At 37.2% G+C, this 23,353-nt stretch overlaps 1 protein-coding gene across 1 annotated transcript in view; it reads right to left on the reverse strand.

Moving 5' to 3' along the window:
- LOC150107148 (thioredoxin reductase 2, mitochondrial-like) overlaps positions 1–23,353 on the reverse strand; it is a 187,839-nt gene that overhangs the window by 81,425 nt on the left and 83,061 nt on the right. The window contains exon 8 of the mRNA XM_090391030.1: positions 22,301–22,392. Within this exon, the coding sequence (XP_090247156.1) occupies positions 22,301–22,392 (92 nt within the window). The remainder of the gene's footprint in view (positions 1–22,300; positions 22,393–23,353) is intronic.

A 23,353-nucleotide genomic window follows, 5' to 3' on the forward strand; every position in this document is an offset into this window, starting at 1 on the left:
GTTTTTTTTTCAAGTATATCTGAACCAGGATATATATAAATAATCTGCATCCTGCTAATGATTACCATCTGGCACACAAGAAGATATTGAGAAGTTGGTTTGAATTTATACAGCTATTTTTTAAAACCATCAGTGACATGAGTGCACATGTACACATTTTCAGGCATCACCACAAATTGCATACAAGAGTTTAGGACACTCACATGAGTACCAAATGTGATCAATCTGTTGCTTAACTATAGTATATTATTTATATTTTAGTTCCTATTTCTGATTTACTACATTGCTACTTTTGCATTAAAGCTTTTTCTGATACAAGAAAAATTGAACAAATCAAAAACTACGAACAGTACGCTATCTACTAATAATTGTCCAGACACTTTAGCAATTTACAATTGATACCAGCAGGTGAATCCTAATATCAGATATGTCCATCTCCTGCACCCTTTGAGGAAGGCTTTCCACCAATGTGCAGCAGACAGGTGGAATTTGTCTCCATTCCTCCATTAAAACTGAGTTCAGCAACAGATTGGGGATGTGCTACTCTGGATCTCAATCACTGCTCCAATTCATCTCACAGTTGTTCAATGGGGTTGAGAGGTCAAGACTCTGCGCAGACCAGGGCGGTCGTTTAACATCCATCTCTTCATACTATTCCATAACAGCTGCAGCTTTGTGGCATGGGCATTGTTGTCTTGATAGTAACACGGGTCTGTTCCATAAAATCTCCACAGTGTAAGCAGCACTGATTATCCAAAATATCAAGGTACTGAGCTGCCTTCATGGAACCACAGAAAACCAGTGGTCCCACTCCAAACCAGCTGATTACTCCTCCACTGCTAAACTTTACTGTGGATACAACAAGCATTCACCAGGCTGCCTTCCACACCCTGCCAATCAGACTGGAAACAGGTGAACCTTGATTCACTGCTCCAGATTACTGTTTTCCACTGGTTAATTGTCCAGTTCATATGCTCTTTGCACCAGGCCAGATGAGACACCTTGTTCGTTTGTGATACCTCATGTACCACTGCTCTTCCATGGAAACTCAGTAAATGGAGTTCTTTTCATACAGTATTAGTACTCACCATGGTGTTACTGGCACTCTGGAATTCATCACGGATAGTCTGTGCTGATTGTAGCCAGTTTTTGTATGCCACCCATTTTAACATTCTCCTGTTCGTGGGTATTTTCCTGCACTAATGATGCCAGAACGTCTCCACTGTTGATTTTGGATGCTCCAGTTCAGTGGCAATGGCACATATGGACATGCCAGCAATGTGACAGCCTATGATGACACCTCTCTTGAAGTCGCTGAGTTCATGTCATATTGTCATATAGTTCGCCCACCATTTCTAGATCCCTTGTTGGATTTGTGCCAAGAATAGTCGATTCATGCTGAAGGGGAGAAAGAAATGAAGGATGTACGAATTGGTTGCCAACATGCGAAATCACGTGCTTTCTTGTCTGTCGCTGTACTAGTACTAGCTTGATTTTTGTTGTTCTCTTTTTGCATTATTTTTTTATTATTAATTTGTATGATGGATCCAGTACAGTCAACAAGGTCTATTGTTACACGTTTCAGTAGCTCTTGCAAAAGAATATTGAATAATGTGCTGACATTCTGCAAAAAAGAATCGTCAGAAGGCCGTCTTCTTGTTCCCCTTTCTCAAGTCATAAAACGTGCAAGTGCAATTGCGGGCGTATCGGGGTCGACTGTTAAAAGAATTCGTAGGGAATCAAAAGGTGAAGGTAAGCCAAAATTTAAATCTCCTAAAAAAAAAAAAAAAAAAAAAGCGCCAGAGTAAAACCATCAAAACCGTAGCTTTGAATGATTTTGATGTAGACGTTATAAGAAGAGCTATTCACGAATTTTACGTATTTGAGAAAAGAGTGCCAACTGTTCCGAAATTGATTCCTGTGCTTAAAGAAAAAATTAATTTTCCTTGGAAAAGAGAAACTTTAAGGAAACTACTTCATGAAATCGGATTTTGTTTTAAAACGTCCCAGAATAAAAGGAAACTTATCATGGAGCGAAGTGACATTGTTTTATGTAGAACGTAGTATTTGCACGTATTAACACTCTACGTACATTTTTCCAACTGTTATACAAGCAAAATAGTTACACTTTAAAAACAACAATGTTCGTAAAAGAAAAGCTAAATTTTCCGACCTGTAATAATAAACAAACTCAGTTTGTTTATTATTACCTCCCAGAAGACAGACTGATTACCCTATTATCGGAATGGATTCTCCTTTTTCTGACATGCACAGTAGTTTCGAGGGACCTCAAATCGGTGGGCGAATTATACCACTTATATTTAACTGCTACGATGAAATACTGCTTCCTGCTACCTGTACACCAGTTTTTATGTTATTAACAAACCTGGAATGTTACATAACTTCAAATACCAGTGGTGTCCAGACAATTATTGGTAGATAGTATGTTAGACCAGCATTTCCTAAACTATGTTCTGCAGAAAGTGAATAAGTGTTCCATGAAAAATTACCAAAATTAATATGAGCCTGGAATGGTTTTAAATGCTACGACAAGTTCAAACATGTTTGAAAATCAGGTGCTCCTCACTTTGTGTGTGGATTGTGCTATTAAGGCCAGCATGCAATGGCCTTGAGTCAGTCGCCCGCAGTTGCTGACGCCTCTGAGCATGAGTGAAGTATGGAGGTATCTCTTCTAGGAAACGTGCAAGGTCAATGCAATGTGCTGCAGCTCGGCACACCTGTAGTGTGCTCTGTCGCATTTTTGCAATGAGATACAGCCTGCTGCAGCGATAGTGTGTGTTTAGCTTTACATTGAATACGAGAATGATGATACTCGACTCTAACCAAGGTGTTCCATTAAAATTTCAGGATTTGTGAAGTGTTCCATCACAGGAAAAGTTTGAGAAACGCTGTGTTAGACAACCATAGTTATACAACAAGAAGGATCCAGTGATGATGATGCATTTTTTGGGACACCAATGTTCCAAATACCACAGCTATTGACATTTCTATGAATACATCAACATCTTGTTTTTTATCCCTCCCTATATATGTGTATATTTTACTGTTAGTTCACCCCCTCCCCACTGGATCCCCTCCCACTACATGAGGTCTCCAGTAACTTTTCACTTTGAAATCTAGCTCTGGTGATCAAAAGAACTCTCAATTATACAACACTTACACATAATGAAAAATCAGTGTTCTGGTCCACACATCAGAACATCCAAGGAATTTTGTGTGTGTGTGTGTGTGTAGTATGTGGCCTCCCTCGATGAGTCTCTGACTCCCTGGAGGTCTCTCTAAATATAATAATACTGCTATTCATTAAGATGTAAATTAATTATTCAAGAATAATTAAAGAAGCCTTTTGGCTCCCTATTTTAGTAAATATTCAAGAATATATTTTACTCATACTGTACTCAGCGCACCTAACTTTAAAACCTCTTACTGAGCACAAAACAACAGCTTTTTGATATTATAAACAATAACACATTATCTTAACTCAGATAATAATCCTTATTTAATAATAAAGCTACTGGAAGAAATCTTGGAACACATCCCAACTCAACATCACCTGAGTTTAAGATCAGTACTATCAACATACGAAGCCCTGAATGGCAGAAATGGAGCATGCTGAGGAATTGGATAAGTACCAGATTGACATAATATGGGTGACTAAAACAAAAAAGACAAAAAAACTGGTGAGTTTTTCTAAGCAATAAATACAAAATGTTATATTAATATGTTATATTATAAAATGTTATATCAAACAATAACAATCAGGAAAAAGAAGGAGCAGCTAGAGTATTCAACACTAAATACAAGGAAAATCTTCTTGAATGGCAAACAATATCAAAAACAGTGATGTGGGCAAATATTCAGAATAGGGAACTGTACAATACGACTCATTTGTGCCTATTTTGGGAAAATATGGAGAAAACAGCAAAGCTAATAATGATAGCAAATACATGTTGGATTTCTGCTCAGAACATGGACTAGTTATTACTAACACAATGTTCCAACAAAGAAAGATGCACAAATTCACATGGAGAAAAGATGCAAGGAATAACAAAAGTTTCATTGACTATATATTATTGTTGATAGTGATGTTTTCTCACTGGTGCAGAACACTAGAGTGTACAGAGGATTTGAAATTGGAAGTGATCATCATTTAGTCTTCAGCAGGATAAAACTGAATTTCATATTGAAAAGAAAAATATGTAAGAAAGTTTTAAAGTGAATAAAAGTTGAGCAGCTCTCAGATGTGAACTATAGACTAAAATGCACAAACATTATTCAAGAAAATATGAAAGAGTTTGAGAACAAGGACCAAACCTTGGAAATTCAGTGGCAAGCCATGAAGAAAACATTGATTGATTCAGCCAGAGAGGCATGTGGTGAGGTTGTCTGCAAGGATAGAAAAATCAGAACTCCATAGTGGACAAAGGAAGATAAAGAGACAATGAAGGAAAAGAAGAGAGTATTTCGAAAGTTCCTAGTGAATAAGTCAGCTTGTATTCTTGGAGAATACAGACAAATTTAAGAATGCTAAACACTGTGTAAAACTAGCTAAACAAAAGTCATGAGAAGACTTTCGCAAGAACATAGAAAATGAATATCAGGAAGGTGGCAAGATATTCTGGAGGCTGTTGAAAAAGCTCAGAAATGGAGGAAAGAGTGCTGTAAAAGGAATTACAAATAAAAGCTGGAAAAATATCCTTGATGTATGTAGTAATTACTTTGAAAAACTGCTAAATGAAACAAGGAGTGACAGCACAGTGGTAAGAAACACTCAACAGGCATGCAATCAAGAATACATATCCCATAACACAACTCTGTTGTTTTCTATCTATTTCTGTCTGCAGACATCAGTGAACCAGTTGAGTGTAAGAATGTATATAATGTGCCCGAGCCAGTACGAAGGACAAGAAATCAGAATGGGATAGTTAGTATAACACAGCAAGATAGGGTGGGACAAATGGACCTCTGCATTTCATGTATACCAATATAGGAACAAGCAGGAAGAATTTTTGGCCTTGGTCAGCTCTTCCTGGCCACAGGTTATTGGCATTAGTGAAACATGGCTGACAGAAGATGATATAGTTAGTGGGATAGAATGTGTAGGGCAGGGTGTTCAACCCATCGATCGCAGAGCGATTTTTGGTTGATCTCTTGTGTATTCCTTCTTACTTACAAATTTAATTAAAACTGAAAACATAATATTTTATTTATCATTATTTTGTATTATTTTTAATTCGCTTTAAGTGTATTGCTATTGTTTAATTTTCGTTAAAATTGTCAAATCAGTAATTTTCTTATAAGTCCAGGTAAATGAATTAATTTGGATCAGTGGAAGTCAAACAGCGAGCTGAGCGAATACAATTATAAGCAAAGTGTAAACACTCGATTGTAGCATAAATATTAAATATTCCAAAGCACATTACATCGCTTTTTTACTTAGGTTAAGTCTCATGTGAATATTGTAAAAAATAAACTTTGTTTGTCTCGGTATAGTTTGTATTAGATGTTTTTGTAAATAACTCTTTTGAAGCTAACTGTATATACTGTTTTAATAAGAATATGTTGGAGTGTTAAAAACAAAGGCAATGTTTTTGTCACCGAAGCTGTACATGGCGGCATTAGAAAGATTGTTACTGAAACTTGTATGTATGAGAAAGGCTTACAGGCTCTAAGTGTAAACATCTCCGAAGCCAGTCAGAAAGAGTTCAGACAACTTTTCGATGGCCGGCAATTTACAATCAAAACAAAACGGAGGAGAACCAAAGGCGTGCTGTACTTGAAACCTAAGATGAAAGACTCATACCGATTCTTTGGGGGTTGCCAAACTTCATGCGAGATCTCAGAGGAGGCCTAATAAAATGAGACTGAAGCAAGCAGAAGGGGTCCCGGTTCCAGAATTGCTGTCAGAGAGGAAGCCCTGGTCCAGAGTCGCCATCAGAGAGACTGCCCGGATCCACGTTGCTTGAGAGAGGAGTTTCCCGCTTCCAGAAAGGAGCTTCTGGGTTCGAGACGTCACTAGAGAGAGACTACTTCTAGTCCGCAGACAAGGTTTCAAATTGCTGAAAGGAAGAGTTCCAATTGCCAGAGAAAAGTTTCCAGGCCAGAGAAGGATCCACTTAACAGTTGGTGGAAGTTCTAGCTGTTGAAACGGCAGTAAAAGAAGGTAGTCGTCCAGGCATTTTTGACAAGCCCAAGCAGAGGAGAAAAGGCATGGCAAATTTCCCAAAGCACCTTCGTTCGTAAATTTTTCTTTTCACCGAGGGAGAGTAACCTTTCGTCGGAGCTGAATGAGCCCACATCCTGCTACGTTGCCGATGAGATGCAGCCGAGCCAAAATTTCCTGAAGAAGATCTGAGACTAAAGAATTGCCATAGAACTTTTAGTGAAAGACTTTTGACTGAATGTGAGATACAGAGCCTTTGTAAGTTCAAAACTTTTATATAATTCCTGTTATAGTTGATACAAGAAAGACTTTTAAGATATATATGTTTAATAGTGTTAAGAAATGTCCATAAGAGAATCAATTGGCATGTTAGAGGTTGATATCAAATGTGTAAAGATAACTTAACACAGATTTAGGTAACCTCTTTACGAGTAAGCTTAGAGAGTAAGTAAAAATTTGTAAACGGAGAGTAGGTAACCTTATGTATTAAAGAAAGTATTTAATGTTGAAGAAAGAAGGTTCTAATTTTTGCGAAAGAGTTTTTATAAATGGATAGAGAAAGCAATCTCCCTAACGTTAAAATTGTGTATATTTTATAGTAATGTAAATAATTGTCATTTGACTTTCTTGTTAAAAGAGTGTTGCCTGTTTGTTTATTTACAGCTGCACTGTTTCTAAAATAAATCGGACTTGTTGAGTGGGAATCTAAGTGAGTTCGCCAAAGCGTGAAATTAAGAAAAAGAATAGACCACGACTGTTTGTGAAAGTTTTAACGTAGGAATTTGTGTTAGAGAAAGAGAGAGAGAAATCTACCAGCCGTATATTTGAGTTCTTTTTGGTAATCAAAGATATTAGTGGCGCAATCTCAATTCTCAATTTCGAAGAATTTCCACAGTTAAAGTCAGGTTAAACATAGCGTAATTAACACTCAATTCTTCATGCATTGAAATAATTCAATATGATAGTCCTTACCAGAATTAGTTCCTAGTACATCAATTATGTTGTGAATATACTTCTAAAATATATTTATTTCACTTAAGAACACATTTACAAGACTTATCCACAGTTACAACTAAAACACTATTAATCGCACTTTAGAACTCTAGACATCAACTGTAGAACACTTTAATTATCCTTGTTATCACTCATTAAACAATTAAACACTGTGCAGTTCTCCTTAGGGCAAATTAGAAATAAGTCGTAATTCTAGACCAACTGGGTTTATTCAGAATTCTTCACTGAACGTCCAGCCTTTTTGTATTATCCGATCACGGCATTAATTTCTTTTTATTATTACTGCTGACTTCATCTTCAGCTAACTATAAGATTCACTTAGTCTTTGCTCGCTTATAAATATTATTCCTTCTAACTTCTGCCCTTGAGAACCTTTCATTTACTTCCACTTCTCTAGTTTATACCCTTGCTTCCTTTCACTTCAAAAATTCCATCCCAACTCCCCGTTACCTTTTATTTATTTTTTCTTTATTATTATTCTTCTCCCAGCTCACGCTCTGTTCCACTCGCGCTCGTTTACTTCATGCGTTTCCATGACAACAAATAAACGTAAGCATTTTCATTAATGTTATATAAGGCTATACTACACTGAGTTAATAAAAACACAATAAATAGAATATTAGAGCTACTTAATCAACTCTTTCATTTCGTATACAGATAACTATAATAATATTCACGTTACAATATATACATAAGATATAATAAATTACACACATATTATTGTTTAATAAATTAATAGCTGATTAAGTTCAGAATAAATACTTAAATAATAATTCTTAAATAAGGAGTAATAAATAACTTTTATACAAGTCATGATTAACATATAATAAGTAATGTTAAATGTGAATAAAAAAAAACAAAATACACAACATAGTTTCATTCACAATTTAACAACAGCATGTAATGGAAAATACTAGGGAGTTGAGAGTGCTTGACCTAGTAATAGCATCTGAGAATTTGACTGTAATGCATATGACCATGTTGACACCTATTGGTGAGAGTGATCATAAAGTCTTGACCTGGGAAGTGGATAATTGTGTAAAATTTTCGATTAAGACAGGGTACATGTGAAATTACCGTGCTGGCAAGTATGACAAGCTTAGGAGATTGCTTGGTTCAGTGCCATGGCATGTAAAACTGCAAGGGCTGGATGTTGATAGTGCATGGGAAGTGGTCAAGGAACATTTGCAGGAGGTTATGGCTGACTGTATACCTAGAGTTCGAATAGTAAATCATGTAGGGGTTAAATGGATGAATAACACCATTAAGCTTGAGTTGCAAAAAAAGAAACAACTGTGGAGGGAATTTAAGGAGAAAGGTGACCTGCAGGCACACAAATGGTATAAAGTGCAGGCCAGAAGGGTAATGAGTATGGTAAGAAAAGCAAAAGAGGATTATGAAAGGAAATTAGCCAAGCAAGCTAAAGAGAATCACAAACAGTTATGCTGCAAGTAAAAGAAAAACTGTACATGGCAGAATGATTTTAAGGAATGCTGATGGTAGGGAGGTCGCTGAATCAGTCGATATAGTGGAATTACTGAGTGAGCACACTGCAAGAGTATATCATCCAGGTGGTGACATTGAAGGAACCATTAGTTTATATGGGAATTGTGGTGAATGAAGTGGAGGTGAATAGTCTGTTACAGAACCTTAATGTGAATACATCTGTGGGATTGGATGGTATAAAAGCACGGATCTTACATGAAGCAGCTAAAGAACTGTCAGTGCCCCTTGACTATATTGTTTAATCTGAGTCTCGGGTCTGGTTTAGTCCCAAAGGGGTAGAAAGAGGGGAAAATAGTTCCACTGCATAAAGGAGGATCCAAGCCTACTCTTGCAAATTACTGACCGATCAGCATATCAGGAGTCGTTGTCAAGGTCTTGGAGAAAGTAGTCAAGGGAAAAATACAGGAATGGATTGATGAAAATGAGATACTGTATGGGGGACAGCATGGTTTTGTGAAGGGTAGATCATGACTCAGTAACTTCCTCAGGTTTCATAACACAGTGACGGCTGAACTGGATAAGGGTAATGGATTTACAGTGATACTGCTGGACCTGGCTAAGGACTTTGTCAAGATACCACATGGAATTCTAATCTGTAAGCTAAACATATGGGAATGGATATAGGGTTGGTGAGATGGATAGGAAGGTGGTTGATGGAGAGATATCAGAGAGTATTTTACTCAGGAGTAGAGTCCAAACGACATGTGACTAGTGGTGTGCTGCAGGGTTCTGTTGTTGGACCACTGCTGTTTAATTTGTTCATTAACGATATAGGAAAGGATCTGAGAGGAACGGTTCAATTGTTCGCTGATGATGCAAAGTTGGGTAGGGCAATAGTGAATGCAGAAGATGTCAAAATTTTGCAGGATGATTTGGATAGATTGGAGGTCTGGGCTAAGGAGAATGGATGTTAATTTAATGTGGCAAAATGTAAGGTTATGCATTTTGGGGTTAAAAGATTAGCAGCAGTATATCACATTGGTGGAACTGTACCCCAGGAGATTGATGAGGCCAGGGACTTGGGAGGGTTGGTGGATAGGGAATTGAAGTTTAGGAGGCACATTGCAAAAGTGGCTAAATCAACTCATCAAATCACTTGATAAGATAAGACCCCATCTCGACTACTGTGTCCAGATTTGGTCACCTAAGTTTCTTCTTGATGGGGAGGAAGTTGAGAGGATCCAGAGGCGAGTGACCAAGATGATAGCAGGTCTATGGAATGAACCTTATGAGAACAAGTTGAAGATTTGTGGGTTGCAAAAATTGGTTGATAGGCAGAAAAGGGAAGATATGATTGAGACATTCAAATTGCTGAAGGGTTTCTATAGGATTAATTCAGAGGATATTTTTGAGAAGAGGACTGGTGGTGGGAGGAGCAGGGGACATCCATGGAAGCTGGGCAAGAGTGTGGTTAGTAAGGGTGTTAGAGCTAGGTTTTTTTTACTTTTAGAGTGGTGAATGAGTGGAATAAGCTGCCAGAGTCTGCTATGGGTGCTATGACAGTTAATGAGTTTAAGGCAAAGTATGATAGATACTGTGTGAATGTCGAATAGGTGTGATGGACAGGATGTTTAGGGCCTCCCTCGATGAGTCTAAGGACTCCTTGGCCATCAAAAGCCTTAAATGTGGAAAGACAACTGGAGTAGATGATATTCGACCAGAAATGCTCAAGTATGGAGTTATAAACGTCTTGCAATGGCTGCATAGTTCAGAAGGCTTGGACAGAGGGACGAATTTCAGATGACTGGAGTAGGGCTCTCATAGTACCCATATACAGAAAAGGGAAATAAAACTGAATGTGAGAATTACAGCGGTATTTCCATACTAAGTGTACTCAAGCATACTTGCATAAATGTTATTTCCCAATAAGATTTATGCAAGTATACTTGAGAAATGGTTGAAAAGGATGGTGGAAGGGGAGTTTGGTGAAGAACAAGCTTAATTCAAGCCAAATAGAGGCTGTCAGGATCAGATTTTCACTTTGCAAAAATAGTTCAGAAATCATGGGAATAAACAAAGATCTGTATTTAAGTTTTGTAGATCTACAAAAGGCATATAACAAGGTGCCAAGAGAAAAGCTATTCAAAACACTACAGTTATGTGGTGTCAATGGGGCATTATATCAAGCAATACTTTGTCTTTATTTGAGTTGTAAGTCAGCAGTTAAAATTGAAGGAAGTACAGGAAGATGGTTTGATGTTAAATCAGGTGTCAGACAAGGATGTGCATTATTCTCTCTGTTATTCATTATCTATACTGATCACATTATGAAGGAAAGTGGTATTAAACCTGATATCAAAATTGGAAGTGTTAATCTCAGCTATTCACTTCATGCAGATGATTGATGTTATACTTTTAAATAAATCCATTACAAGTCTGCAAGATTCCCTGACTAAATTGAATAATTGTTGTAATACATTTGGTATGAAAATCAGAAATAACAAGATAAAAACAATGAAAATATGCAGAAGCATTGAAAATATCAACTGCATTATGAAAGGATAACCTATAGAACAAGTAAAACATTTCAGCTACCTAGGCACAATTTTTTGTGAAGATGGTAAATTAAATATGGAAATAGACAACAGAATCAACAAAGCTGGTATAGTAGGAAGTCAACTGAATAAATTTATATGGAATAAAAGAGAAATTAGTCAAAACACTAAATTAGTGGTATGCAAGACAGTTTTCAAATTTAATTTTAACTAGTCCTTATAGACTAGAAACCACAGACCATAAAAAGTGCCTTAGAAGACAGAAACATAAGATCTGATAATGTTTTAGTCTTGACAGGTAACAGATTGATTTGGAGGAAAATTGTTGATAGGAAGTTAGTAATGATGTAAGGTTTTCATGTACTATCATATCCTGTACACCCCCTTGAGGGTACATGTCAGGAATTTGATGATGATGCATCAGGAAATATAAAGGATATAACAATGGTTTTTCTTCAACAGTATCATTGTTTAACAATAATTACATGGTTGATAAATAAGGTTTTTTAAAAAACTAAAATATATTTATTTTTAGCTTTTTTTCTCTATGTATTATGCACCTGATGAATTGATGAATCTTCTAGAAAGATGAAACGAGTAGTACCTTTGGAAATAAATTAGTTATTTTTTATTTTATCATTCAGTTATACAGTCGTGAATTATTTTTGTTTATGTACATATATATATATACACTCAGATACTATTGAATTAGGGATAGCTACCTAGTAATGTGTTGGACCCCCTCTGGCCCTGATAGTAGCTGCCACACGATGAGACAAGGACTCCACAAGCTTGCAAAAATGTTTCACAGGCATGCGACCCATGCATCCTCAAGAGTTGTTCATAAGTCCCAAGTTCAGTAATGATGAGACACGGGTCCGAACACTCTGCTTAACAATATCCCAAAGATTTTCGATGGAATGTAAATCAGGGCTTCTAGGTGGCTACTTCATTACTGTATTTCAAAGTCAACAGAATGCTCCTGAAACCAAGCAGTAGTCTGCCTGGACCTGTGAGATGAACAGTTGTCTTGCTAGTAGATGCCATCTCCATTGGGTGCATGATAGACATAAATGGATGTAAATGGCCAGCAATGAATTCCACATACCGGGATGCACTGAGAGCCGTTGGTATACATACCAAAGACATCCAACTAAAAACACACCAAGCCATCACTGAGCCACTACCAGCTTGTACAGTTCTGACCTGACATGCAGGATTCATGGCTTCATGGGGTTGTCACCATATCCTCAGTCTCCCATCGGCACTATGAAGTTTAAATAGCAATTCATCACTCTCTACATGTTGCCAATTTTCAGTCATCCAGTTTCGATGATCTTTAACCCAGGAAGGGCATTCAAGCGCAGTGTTGTGACATTAGAAGTGAGACCCTTGTAGGTCGGAGCCTCCTGAAGCTGAGATGATGAAGTGAACATTGCAAAGTCCTTGCACTGACTTTCCGGCTGGAACCCTCAATCAGATGGGAGGTGATTCGAGATAATGTCTGGCCTCTATTGGTCCGTACAATGCGAGTCAGATGGCAAAGGCCATAATCATTCAAGGCTAGTTGCCATGTGCAGTTTGTCTAGCTGCTTGTTTTTTTTTTTTGTTTTTTTTGCCAGAATTTTCATATTCCTGGAACACTCTTGAAAGTGTCATACGAGAAAGCCCAAGGCACCCATGATCTACCCTCTGTCAAATGCATCTATATACTGCGCCTTTCCCATTACACTTCTCACAACAAATTCTTGGGAAAGCCAATGCTTACAGGCTAAGTATAACCACAGTTTCGGCCATGCAAGCAGTCAAATGCAGGAGTTGCAGTACAAAATTTGCACAGCATCTCTTATCCCTAATTCAATGGTACTTCAGTGTGTGCATTTATATATTATTATTATGGCATCCTCCATGGAGTTGTACATAAGACATAAAACACAGTTATGACACAGAGTTCTATTTCTTATTCTGAAATTAAATTTTAACAGCCTTTTAGTACAAGTGACTTCTATGCACTATTTTTTCTCAGTTCATAAAACTGCTTCTACTTAAGGAAACTGTTCAAAAAGTCTTCTGACCTCCTGTTCATTTTTTGTGTTCACCATAAATAAAAATTACCTCATCTCTGATCTCCAAATTCTAGGTAAATATTCACTTATGTATTCAAATCTCAACCAAAAATAAATAAATGTTTTCGATATGAAAACAATATGTTCACCAGTTGTAACATTTTATTTACAACATAAACTACTGAACTTATACTATAAAAACAAAAGAAAACTTAGGTTACAACTTATTTGTAGAATTCTTATCTAAGTTTAATAAATTTAGTTTAATCCTTTATCCAAGTGTGAGCAAACAAAGTTTGCGCCTGAAAATATCTTCAGGACTGAGGTAAGGTAGTACAACACTGGGCAACTTGTAGCAAAGGTGGACCAAGCTAACATCACTCCTATCTCAGTATCTTCCAAAATGCAAAACACATCTCCACTTCTGGGCCTGGCTCCCACTGAAGAGACCTCAATAAAGGTCGAAACTTATGTATAATTCTGATGGAAGGAATCGTGAGATTCTGTGTGTAAGAGTGACAATTATTATTATTATTATTATTATTATTATTATTAAACAAGACCTCATGGAGTCAAAGACTCATCTAGGAGGTCCTTTTATCTCACACACATCTCATCATACCGGGTCTTAAACACATTCAAACTCCTTGCAGACACCACACTCTCAGGCAAGGCATTCCAATCATTCACAACTCTGCACGAAAAAAACCTGCCTCTCACTCCCCTACTCACACCCTCTTTATACAGTTTCCAGGGATGACCTCTGGTTCTCCCCTGATCTCCCACTATTCGCTGTAGAACTTCTTCACCATTGATCCTATAGCAACCCCTTACCAACTTGTAGGTCTCTATCATATCTCCCCTCTTCCTTCTCTCCACTAGTCTCTGCAAATTACATCTTTTCAATCTTTCCTCATACTCGACATTCCAGAGGTCAGAAACTACCTTAGTCAGTCGCCTTTGGACCCTTTCCAACATCTCCTCATCCTTCTGAAAACCAGGTGACCAAATCTGGGCACAATAGTCCATGTGTGGCCTAATCAAAGCCTTATACAATGGAACAAGAATCTCCCTACTTCTACACGTCAGTGTCCTCCTCATCATTCCCAGAAGTCTTTGTGTTGTCTTCACAATTTTGGCGATGTGACCCCTAAATTTTAGATCCTTATCCACTATCACTCCCAGATCTCTTATTTCCTCTACTTCCAACAATATATTCTTACCAAGCATAAATTCTGCATCCCATCTTTGTTTTCCAAATTTTAAAACCTTACATTTTGCAACATTGAACTCACACCCCCATTTGCTTGCCCAATCACTCAATTTATTCAAGTCTTCTTGCAAGGCCACAACATCTTCACTACTCTTTATGGTTCTTCCCAACTTTGCATCATCTGCAAACAACTGAATATCTCCATCCAAATCTTCGCCAATATCATTAATATACAAGTTAAATAGTAATGGCCCTAAAACAGATCCCTGAGGCACTCCACTAGTGACTTTCCTTTTCCTGGATATTGCACCCCCATACACAACTTGTTGATACCTATCAGATAGCCAGTCTCCAATCCAATGCACTAATCTAATATCCAACCCCATCTGCTCTAGTTTGACTGTCAACTTATCATGAGGCACTCTATCAAAAGCTTTTGCGAAATCCAAGTATATTACTGTGTATCCTTCTCCTCTGTCCAAGGAAGCAGTCACTTTATTGTAATAAGTAAGTAGATTACTAAAACACGACCTCCCTTTAGCAAATCCATGCTGTCCATCAAAGATTATACCATTGTTGTCAACCCAACTCTGGATTCTAGCTCTCACAAGCTTCTCCAACAACTTAACCACAACACCCGACACACAGATAGGCCTATAGTTTGATGCTTGAGTTCGATCACCTCCTTTATGAAGTGGCACAATCTTGCCCTCCTTCCACTCTTTAGGGACTTGACCAAGTGCAAGACTCGTATTAAAAAAATATGTCAAGGCAGGTGTCAACTCTCTGGCACATTCCTTCAGAATACGTGGTGATATATTATCAAGTCCCACAGCCTTATTTACATCTAGTTTACTCAACTCCCCAAACACCTCTTGCTCACTTACAGTCAGTCTCTCCTCCCCATCATCAACTGCTCTTAATCTCTCCATGAAGTCACATTCACAAGATTGAAAGATCTTTATGAACTGCTCATTAAGTATCTCCACCACACATTCTGCAACAGCTGTCTTTATACCATTTCCTCCAATCAATGTCATCCTTCCATAATCATTCTTTCTTTTGCTGGCTACATATCGAAAGAACTCCCTAGGATTCTTTTTAGCTTCATTAGCTAACTGCTGTTCATACCTCTCTTTAGCTACTCTCACCAACCAAGTCACTCTCCTTGCCTGGTCTTTGTAGAACTCATGAAATTGGTTACTTCCACTTCTCTTATGCTGCCTCCACAATGCCCTTTTTCTCTGTATTGCATGCTTAATCTCTTTATTCATCCATCTCACACCTAACTTATTTAACCTTCTCACCCGTGGTATACATTTAGACATTGCATCCACTAAATATTTTTTGAAAATCCCCCAAGCTGCATTGATCTCTTTTCCAGCTAACTCCTCATTCCATGCTACACCTGCAAGCTGTCTCCTGAGCTCTTCATAATCACCCCCCTTGTAGTTCCACATATACCCTTTTTTCACAGGGGTCCTTGCACTGCTGGCAACCACCCAAGTAATCACCTCATGGTCACTTTCACCAATTGGTGGATGATTTGATACCTCATTGATAATTACATCCTCCGATGAGATGACCAAATCCAAGACCCTTAATCCTCTTGTGCCCTCTGTTACATACTGTCTGAGGTAGTTATCCCTCAAAAACTCAAGAAACTCATTTTCTTTACTTCCAGTTGCTATCTCTTCATTCCAGTCTATATTGCCATAATTAAAATCACCCATAATGATCACCCTTTTCTTATTTGCTTGGCTTATTTGACTATACATTTCACTATCACCACCATCCACATTACCAGGTCTATAACAACATCCCACCAAGTATTTGATTCTATTCACCTCTATCTCACACCATACTGCCTCAAAACCACTGGCCCCATTTCCCCCTTGCATCTCTACCTTGTATGGACATAACTCTTTCTCTATCATCAATAGCACTCCCCCTCCCTTTTTACCCCTTCTATCCTCACGAAACACATCATACCTTTCCATCTCTATTCCTGTCAGGATGTCATCCTCATCTAACCATGTCTCACTTATTCCGACAATCTCTGGGTGCACAGACGCAATTAGTGCAACCATTTCATCCGCCTTGTTTCTTATACTTCTAGCATTGGTATACAAACACAACAACTCATTTCTGGATCTACAGCTAGTTCCACTGATACCACTCACTCGATGTGATCTCTCCATGCTGGACTGGGGCCATTTCCCTTTCTGCTTCTTCATTTTAGAACCCTTTGCAATTCCATCTGTTTCCTTTTGATCCCTGATCATCCCATTACTTTCCTGCCTACACATTCTCTCACCTCCTCTTGGAGCATCCACCTTTCTCACGCTGTGTATCCCTGTCCACCCTGAGCCTCCCCGTTTCCCTGCTCCTCTTGCACACCCATTCTCTCATTATCTATACTCATACCACTCACTTCCACATTCATTTCCACTCCTTCAATCTCTCCTGTCTTACTCTCCTGCTCTTCCACATCACTCCCCTCTTGATCTGATTCATTCTCTCTATTCACTTCTCTACCTTCCAGCAGCAGTCTCTCCAAGCGACTCACACCATAACCACTCAAATGCAGTCCATCGCTCCCATACAGCTCACTTCGTCCCTCAAACTCATTCCACACATTAACAAACTGTACTCCCATCTCCTCACACATTTCAGCCAGAATATCATTCATAATCCTTGCTCTCCGCCTCATTTCACCACAATCATACCTAGGCAACACACTGACCACCCTTCCTGTCACACTATTCTCCTTTATCTTTCCAAGCAGTCTCCTGACATTCATTTTGACATGCTCTTTGTTCTCTCTCAAATCATTTGTTCCAATTAATACAATTAACTCTTTTGCTCGTTCCCGCCTCATGTTCAATGCCTCAATCACTCTACTCATTTTACCGCCTGGAAAACATACCTTGTGCATTTTATCCTCTAGCACACCTTTAATAATGGAGTCGCCATACAACGCCACTCGCTCATCTTTTGTTAACTCTTTCATGCCATCATGATTTATTTTAATAGTTTTGACCTGCATTCTCTTAATTTCATTCCGCATCCATTTCATTTCTTGCTTCATCCAATCCAATTCACCTTCTGAACCTCGCGACACATTCACTCTATCATTAAATCTTTCTAACTTTCTAACTCTCGACCCTCTCTTCTCACTTTCCCTCTCATTCATCCTTCTTTGTTTCCGTACTTTCGGTCCAACATACGTCCAACTTTCACTGTCATTCTTCTCACTTTCACTCTCACATATCTTTCTTTGTTTCCGTACTTTCGGACTAACATGCGTCCAACTTTCGCTATCATTCTTTTCACTTTTACTGTCATTCATCTTTCTTTGGTTTAGTACTTTCGTTCCAACATGCGTCCAACTTTCGCCATCAGTCATTCTTTTTTCGCTATCATTCATTCTTTCGATTTTTTTTACTTGCGGTTTCTGCACCACGCCATTTCTACTTTCATTCGTTCTCTCAATTTCGTTTCTTTCCGCCTCACTTTCGTCCCTTTTAACATCCGTTACGGTTGTCAAATCGCTCTTTTTCTTTTTTCCTGATTTTTTAACATTTTTTCGCCTGTCTTTCTCGCCATTCTCTTTCAAACGTGCACTCACGACACAATCGGTACTAGCACTTTCTGTCATCAACTTCATATTCGCATTCATCAATTCCTCGTTCAGGTCACATTTCGCACACACCCTTCTTCCATCCGCACTAAACATCCACAAATCATTTATGTAATCGAAGGAATACATATAACAGACCTCACACTTAACGAACCTACTGAAATCCAAATTAAAATCATGGAATGACAATGCAGCCGCCATTTTTTTTTCTCTGCAGGTTACTAGGTCTAATTGGGACAATGTTAGACAATGTTAGATAATTGTGTTAATGATAGGAATGTTATTATTATTATTATGGAAATGATTATGAAGAGAGAACAATTCTGAATTTATCCGGTTTGGACCTAATCAAGCATGTGTAATGATGCCTGCATAAGCATGGAACTAGAAACTAGATATGAACAAAGATCTGCAAGTTGTCGAACTGTGTCATGCAGTCCATAGATGAAAGTGTATGCAAAAGAGCATGCACGTAATTTATTATGTATGTACAGGAATGCTAGGAATATCAGAAACAAAGGAATAGAGTTTGTTGCCTTGGTTAATATACTGGGACTTCATGTTGTAGGCATTAGTGAGACTTGGTTATCGGAAGCAGATGTACTAACTGGTATCGAATGCAAAGAGTACAGCATTTTAAGGATGGGTATACAGGATAGGACAGGAGGGAGCATGCTGCTAATGATATCAGATGTCTTGAATCCAGTTAGAGTTGAGACTTATGACTGCAACAGTAGTAATAATTTTTCATGTGGCAGTAAGTGTGAAGCCATGTGTTGTGAGGTGGAGTCTAACAAGAATAAATACACAGTAGGGTGTTGTTACAGACCTGGTGGATCAGTTGCCAGTGACGAATAAATACATCAACAAATAAATATAATGGATGAGAAAAGAGTAATCATAATGGGGAATTTTAATTATCCAAACATTGATTGGGTAGCTATGAAATTGCATGAGAAGAATTGATTGAGCTGTTGTGAGACAACTTCCTCAAGCAGCATGCGACAGAAGTAACTTGGGGTCAAAGAGTGTTAGATCTGATTATAGTGTCAGAGGTGTAGGGATTTCAGTTAAAGATGTAACTATTTTGCCTCTGGTTGGTGATAGTGATCATGCAGTGCTTACTTAGAAAGTGGTTAAGTATGAATGTTCCATTCAATAAAGATTATATCCTGAACTACAAAGCAGGAAATTATAACCAGCTGAGGTGTATACTGGTTTCTATGCCATGGTATCAGTTATTTGGATTGGAAGGATATCGACAGTGCATGGAAAGCATTTAAAAAATACTTAAATCATGCAATATCAGAATGCGTCCCTAAAGTTTGAAGAATAAATAGAGTAGGAGTGAAACGGATGTGTAATCTAAATAAGCAAGAGATTTGTATACAAAAAAAAATTAGAATTTTGGAAGGAATATCGTATGCATAAGGATGATGTGCGTTATGATAATTATAATCAGCAAGCCAGAAGAATCACAAGTTTTGTATGGAAAGCTAAGTCTGAGTATGAAAAGAAACTGGCTCTGCAAGTTAAAAACAACTCAAAAGAATTCAAATTGATTCATTTAACAGTCTTTCAAAGTAATTACTCCAGAAGATATACCTATCTTCAGTTTTCATGCCATGTTTATCATCTTTGATTCCTTTTACAGTACTCTTTCCTCCATTTCTAAATTTCTTCAATAGCCTCCAGAATATTTTGCCACATTCCTGATAATTATTTTCCATACTCTTACGAAAGTCTTCCCACAAAGACTTTGGTAAGAGTTTTGTTTAGATACACATAGCTTAGCTATCTTACATTTTTTCTCAGTATTCTTTTAGGGCATCTATTGACTTATATGCTAGGAACTTTTGGTATGCTTTCTTCTTTTCAAGGACTGCTTCTTTAACTTCTTGTGTCCACAATATTGTTCTTATTTTTCTATCCTTGCAGACAACTTCATCAGAATCTGGGAAAGTTGTCTGTAAGCTGAATACTTTCCTAGCTGAATCAATCGATGTCTTATTCAGTGTTTGCCACCGAGACTCCAAGGTTTGGTTCTTGTTTTCAATTTGTTTCATTTTCTCTTCAATAATGTTTACATAGTCGAGTCTACAATTTACCTGTAAAAGCTACTCAACTTTAATTCTTTTTAAAATTTTATTACATACTGTTCTTTTCAATGTGATATCCATTTTTATTTTGCTTAGTACTAGTAACAGTCACTTCCAATTTCAAATCCTTTGTACACTCTTGTATCCCGAACCTGAATGATGATACCACTATCAACAATGATAATGATATCATCATGCTGACAATAATAGTGATTATGTTCAAACATGGTGTTAGTAATGAGTAGTCTTTGTCTTTTGCAGAAGTCCAGTTAATACTTACCATTATTATTATTAACTTTGCCCTTTTCTCCAATTTTCCCAAAATGTTCCTATGTGATTGGTGGAATTCATTTCCTACACATCTCCAACAAGGACCACTTTTTCCATTTTGTTTATGTCAGCTACCTGTTCTTATGACTCAAAAAATTCTCCACTTCCTCCTTAGAAGAATCTTCTGTGGGACGATAGGTACAAATAAATTTCATTGTCCATTTCCCCATTTCAGAGTTTGCCCACATAACTCTACTTGAAGCTACTTTCAAATCAAGAAGTTTATCTTCATGTTTGGTGTTGAATGCTATTACTACTCCTTCCTTTCCTTGATCATTGCTGCCTGAAAATAACATCCTATACTTAGTAAGATCTCACCTGTTTTTCTCTTCTTTGTCTCGGTATTGCCAATTATGTCCATGTGTGATTTTTCCAATTCTTTTGCAAGTTCAATTTCCTCTTCATTAATACTCTTTATACTGATGATTTCCTATCTTCAGTTCTTCTGATGCTGGGTTTATTCTTCTTCTTTTAAATGTTGAGTTGGTGCTTGCTCCAGTAGCTGACTTTTCAGTGTTCACCCCGGTTCCTTGACAAACTGGAAAATTTGCTTTTATTTGTTTAGAACAACATAAGTCATTAAATATCATGAGCCTGAATGAACAGTCTTGACTTGCTGAGCTTGCTATCTGCTCTATACATAAGGAGGGTCTGCAAAGTTTTCATAAACACCTACAACAAAAATTATATTAAAGCAACTGATATAACCACAAGAAGAAGAACATATAAGAACATAAGTTAATTTCATAACTATGCTACTAGTGTGTTCTTTCTTGTGGTTATATCAGTTTTGTTAATATCATATTTGTTCTAGGTGTTTATCATAACTTTTCAGATTCCTCTCATAGAGTTCACTGGAACAAGAGATGGGATATCCTTCATAAAAGTCATTTCCTCATAGAATGTCTTTATAAAGAAAAGTGTGAAACATTACTTAAACAGATCAGATGGTCTACGCTTGTCCTCTTTATGGGAGATAGAAAAGATTACAGGATTTAAAATGTACTAACTTTTATATATATATACATATATAAAACTAGTGCTCGGACTCAATTTCAAACACAACTACTACTTGTTCTAAACTCTGTGTTTGTCTAAAGTACAATATATTTTTTTAAGATATTGTTTTCTCCATGGTACTGTATTCACCTGACGAAGTCAGCATTCTGATGAAACTAGTAGTGAAACCTTATTAAATCTCTTATATTTTTTCACGGTGTTTAAGTCAGTTAATAATTTTAAACATGTCATTAAACTAAGTCAATTATTCTGTAAATAAATATATATATATATAAGTTCGGAAGTTATTGACTATTTTAGTTGTTTTACATCAGCTACTAAGGTGGCACATTTTAGAATTGCCTGTGATTGTTTTTTCCGTAGGGTTTTTTCCGCCAGTTTATCTGGTGTTTTTCATCCCGCAAGCAGGCAAACCGGCCCCGTGAACACACAGGGATACAGCCAAGAATACCTTGAGGCATAGGAGTGACCATTCTATCCTCGTATTTCGGTTACGAAATCTAAGCATGCTTGGAAGGTTGTGGGCCTTAAAGGCCTGTTAAAGCCATTGGGATAGATGTGATTGTTTGAATGCCATTCAGTAATTCTATATTAAATATGCCTATGAAACTTAGGTGAAAATGCTACAAATAAATTAAGTTTTCACACGAGTTTTCCTTTGTTTTTAGTTTATTATTACTATGTCAATTCATATTCCAATATTGAAACTACTGAACTTATTTATATTAACCTGATCAAATCCTCTAAGACACAATGAACGAACCATTGTAGTAGTATCATATCCTAATCCTGAAAGAAAGCCTGCACATTCTAAGGCAACATCTAATTAGAAAGTTAAGTTAAATCCACAAAAAAATATGAAAAGATTGAATAGATTACATAATATATTGTTCTAATCTCTGTGTTTGTCTAAAGTACAATATATTTTTAAGATGTTGTTTTCTCCATGGTACTGTATGCATTCCGATGAAACTAGTAGTGAAACCTTATTAAATCTCTTATATTTTTTCACGGAATTATTCATCATAGTCCAAAATCAGAAATATTACAGTATATTTGTTTGAATTTATTTTTCTTCTTCCTTTTCCTCAATGGTTTTTATTTCTTATTATCTTCTTCTTCCTTTCCAGGCTTATAGGCCAAGTGGACTGTTCCGGACTCAATTCCATTTTTTAAAGGGTCTTCCTCTGCATTCAAGTACCTATTGGGTGATAATTTAGAATTTGTTTAGGTATTCTGCTTCTATTCATTCTCGGTATGTGTTCTTTCTTATTTCTTATTATCTAATGCTTAAATTAGAAATTCTGCAGGAAGTCCATTTGCATAATGCATAAACACTTATAAGTTGGGCCATATATTATTTTGAGAGACCTGCAGGTAGTTAGGGACTCATCAAGAGTGTCCACATATTACCTACACAAGCTGTTATATCTGTTGTTGAAAGTTTTTTCCACTTGATTATACTATAAATTAAAGATGCAAAGATTCTTGGTTTTGTTCTTTATCCAAGTGTAAGCAAATAAAGTTTATGCGTGAAGTAACTTCATAACTAACTGGCCTACTTGTATATAGAGGCTGATGACTTAGCATCAGTTGCCTTGGTATCCCATAATGTAATGCATATATCCTTAAGAATATGTATAATGCTATGCATTATGGGAAGAGCCACTACTGACTACTTGTGTGTGTGTGTGTGTGTGTGCGTGTGTGTGTGTGTGTGTGTGCGTGTGTGTGTGTGTATTATTCATAAGCCGCCTGGTTGGCCAAGTGGCTAGCGTATCCA

The sequence above is a fragment of the Typopeltis vanoorti genome, chromosome 4, assembly GCF_054136105.1.
Source record: "Typopeltis vanoorti isolate ZY-2024b chromosome 4, IOZ_Tvanoo_1.0, whole genome shotgun sequence".
NCBI classification, from domain to species: Eukaryota; Metazoa; Arthropoda; class Arachnida; order Uropygi; family Thelyphonidae; genus Typopeltis; species Typopeltis vanoorti.